We start from the raw sequence: 3,816 nt of genomic DNA, 5'->3' as shown, positions 1-3,816 counted from the left end.
GGAGAGGGGGAGGGAGAAGGAGAGAGAGAGGGATTGATTTCATTCGGATATGTTTGTCATTTCTGGAGAGGAGGCGTGAACAGCTTGGAGGGATGGGATCTGAAGGATTCTGTGCAGCGCAAGAATGGCAATGAGGGATTTGGCACCAGAAGATGGCGCTCAAAGCCGATTCTGCAGACATTATGGACCTGCGGCTCTCCGGTGGGTCCGTCTGACCCCAGTGCTCTTGTGCTGTCCGAAAGAAGGGAAGTGGGAGTGGGGAAGGAAGTGGACTCATCTCCAGGGCTGTAATGAAGTGGTTTATTTATTTATTTTTTTTCTTGAAACTAAAGGGCTGAGGTTGGGCAATACGGGAGAGACAGTTGAGGGAATTTGTGTTTGAGCTGTGTCCTTGTGAAATCACAGGCTTGCCATATGCGTGTCTGCAGGCTGGAGCAGACGCCCACCCACGCGCGCACACATGGCCGCTCAAAGATGCACTGTGGAGCTGAAGTTCAGGGAAGGAGTGGACACTGGTAACCGCTGTGGCGCCAGCCGGGCTGTTGCTATCTCTGTCGTTTCCTGCTGCTGCAGATAAAGCACCGGAAAACCTCGGAGGCACCCAGGGATGTGAGTTGTTTCATTTTACATTTAATCCCAGGAACCCAGTTAGTTGACCATGGCCCCCCAGTGAAAGTCAAACTATACAGTATTCTCTGTTTAGATAAAATTTTGTGTGAAGCTGAAACCATAGACTATAAGACCAATTGTAACAGAATCACTTTTCTGCTACTGAGAAAAAAAAGGCATCTGATAGGAACTGAATATAAGGAGGAACACAGTGTCTCTCCCCAAGTCTGAAGTAGACAGGAAGAGAGGGCTGGGATTTGTCACAAACCAAAGAGTGACTCTGAGCATGTGTGCTTATAGCAATAGCTCAGTAAAAGTGATCCCAAATCAGGCCTGACTGGCATTTCAGCACATTTGCTAGTATTTTAGTGATATCAGTCCTGGTGGCCTGGGGAGTCTACAGATTGTCAAGGGCAGACAAAATTTCAGGATTCTGGTTATACATCTGTGTATGGAGCGGCATGGCCTCTTCCACCCTGGCGGAGGACAATCCAGTTCTTGTAAGTAGTCCTGGTTTCCACCTGAGATCTAAACCCAGCAGGGTACCCCCTAAGGAGTGGAGACGAACTTAGGACAGAGCCAGGATGTGACTAAGAAAGTCTAATGCGTAAAAAGGGCATCTAAACCTTGACTTCCCCACACAATGTGGCCACACTCTAGGTTCCTTAGTGCAATACACTGAGGGCTATCTGTCTCCATGGGCGACAAAGGGGTCCCGTGGGGTGGGTGGCACCCAGCAGAGTGCGGCTTACCTTCTGTGAGAGTTCCTGTTGCTATTCACATGCCCTCGCCCTGTGCAGCCCGGAGTGGGACACTTGAGAACATTTTCATGCATGGCAAGAACTTGACAAGGAGAGGCAAAGAAAACAGCCCAGCATTAAAATGGAGAACTGGTCAGAATACAAGAATCTGCAATCATCTCAACAGAGGCTGGGTTCGTTCACGACAGACAGTCCTATGAACGTCTGGGATGGGCATGGTCAGGAAGACACACTGGGGAGGTAGAGAAGGCTGGTTCCACTGCGCTCTGATTGGCATGTGGAGTGGGGTGCTGGTGGGGCATGTGGGTGTCACAGGGTTTGCTCAGGGGGCAAGCCCACGCAGGTGAGGCAAGCGAGGCCTTCTGAGTCTGCCGCCCCGACACCAATTAGTGGCCTCCCGAAAACACCATGCAAACACATAGTAGTAGGAAGGTGTGGTGAGCATGTGGGAGTAGAACGCCCAAGTCTTACTTGTAAATGAACTGCCCTAAAATGATCTTGCCTTTAGGAAGTGCTTTATTCCTCTCTAAGGAGTCGGAGCAGTATGAGCTATGCATTTCCTCTCAGAAAATCAGCGAGGGAGAGGGGACAGCAGGGACTGTCCCTGTGACCCGAAATCGCTGCTTGGGGGACAGCGGTGGAAACTGACCGGCAGTGCCAGGATGCCCTGGCTTATTCGTGTCTGCTCACTACTCTAGATCAGGAAGCCTTTGGGGCAGAAGTTCTGGGAGACGATGGACCCTGTGATGGCCCCATCCTGTGATGGCAGGATGCTGTGCTCCTCTGAGTGGGCTGGCTGCGAACTCCAGAGACCACCGGCGGCAGCTCTCCCTGCCAGCAGGGTTTACCTAGGGCTGGGTGGTCAGGAAAGTGCTCCACCCTAAGTCTGCCACTCGACGCCTCTGTATTTCCCGTTCCTGCTCTTCTTCTCCCCGGCAATCTCTCTTCCTCCAAAATTTGCAGGCGCTGAAGCCCCGCACACATGACGCTCCCATTATCCAAGTTCACACGGAAGGGCCTTACCCCTGGTCAGTTCCTTAAGAAAAGAGTCCATTTTGGTTTTGTCCTTTGACATTTTTTTAAAAATTTGATTTTGAGACAGAGTCTTGCTATGTTGATGAGTTGCCCCAGTTGGGCTGGAACATAATATCCTCCTGCATCAGCTTCCCAGTGTGCTGGGATTACCGGTGTGCACTGCTACTCCAGGCTTGGTTTTATCCTTAGACCTCTCATAACTCCTGCTTTGTCCAGATATGGCCGGTTCTCAAGAAATAGTGATCAAAACAACAAAGTCACCCTGCAGCTCATTTTGTGGGGATGGGACCTGGAGTGGAGTCACAGGAGGTAAATCGAGGCACTAGTCCATCTCAGGGAAGAAGCATCCCTCTCTTTTGGGCCAGCCCTTCAGCCTGCAGTCTTACCTGTCTCTTCCCTTTCCCTGTCTTCCCTTTTGCTCTGCAGGGTTTCTGTGGACCCTACTTCTCTCAGTTTTCACTCTCTACTCTTTTCCTGACCCCCTTCTACAGCGGCACACAAGCACGTCCTCCAACACAGCGTCCTTTCACGTCCACACACCTCTGTCTTTCCCCTCCACTGCTTTTTGGACGTAGTCTTTGCTGTGATAGCAAATTGCTTCCGCTTCTGGGCTTGCCTCTGGAGGGACCCGAGCAGGGTGGGGGTGGCTGTCTCCTGCTGTGTGGAGGGCGGACTCCAAGCATCCACACTGAGAGGCAGCTGCTGGCTTCCCAGTCTCCACGTTGCCTCTGTGGACTCAGTCTCAAGCCTGGTTCTCAGGCTCCTGGGGTGGCCCATCAAGGTCACCCTACTCCTCTGGCATGTTTCCCTGCAGGGCCTACAGCGGGCTCTGATGGATAGACACAGGGACCCCCGAAAGGTCTCTGAGGACCTTGAGCATCACTTTCCTGCCTGCAGATGAGCCAGGTGGGGAGAGGTGTCCCATTGTCCCCTATGAGAGCAGCCCTGCCGCTCGGCTGCCTGTCTCTCCGTTCCTGCCATTCCCCTACTCTTCCTTTGGCTGCTTTGGGGACGTTCTCTAAAATATTCCCAAACTCCGTCCCACTCACTTTCCACAGCTGCTGTCTTCTCTGACCACAACCTCTAGAAATTGCTGTGGATGCCTCTCTGTCACACAGGGAAGCTGGAGTGTGGCCCAGGGACCCAGGGTGCCATGATGTGACCCCAAGGCCGCTCAGCAGCCAGCTGGGCCAGAAGATTCCCTGAGGACCAGACCGCATCTGATTCCCAGTCCTGCCTGTGCAGGGGAGCCCTGTCTAGGACTCAGCAGGACAGAAAGGATGGGCAGGGGAAGCCAGTTCAGAAAAACCAGAACCAAAATGTCCACTATGGAATTTTTTTGTAGTGATAAAGAGCGATCCATGGGGCTGGGGATTTAGCTCAGCGGCAAAAGCGCCTGCCTGGCAAGCGC

The 3,816-nt window shown here is 52.5% G+C and overlaps 1 protein-coding gene across 12 annotated transcripts in view; it reads right to left on the bottom strand.

The window, feature by feature from the left end:
* Positions 1–3,816, bottom strand: part of Myt1l (myelin transcription factor 1-like) — a 398,225-nt gene that overhangs the window by 75,687 nt on the left and 318,722 nt on the right. For all 12 annotated transcript variants that reach the window (XM_005404380.2, XM_005404385.2, XM_005404381.2 and 9 more), the window contains one exon: positions 1,362–1,452. In XM_005404380.2, the coding sequence (XP_005404437.1) occupies positions 1,362–1,452 (91 nt within the window). The remainder of the gene's footprint in view (positions 1–1,361; positions 1,453–3,816) is intronic.

Source organism: Chinchilla lanigera, unplaced genomic scaffold (genome assembly GCF_000276665.1).
Source record: "Chinchilla lanigera isolate Chin_1 unplaced genomic scaffold, ChiLan1.0 scaffold00086, whole genome shotgun sequence".
NCBI lineage: Eukaryota > Metazoa > Chordata > Mammalia > Rodentia > Chinchillidae > Chinchilla > Chinchilla lanigera.
The sequence above is the reverse complement of the archived record's forward strand: the minus strand, read 5'-3'. Positions and strand labels throughout refer to the sequence as shown.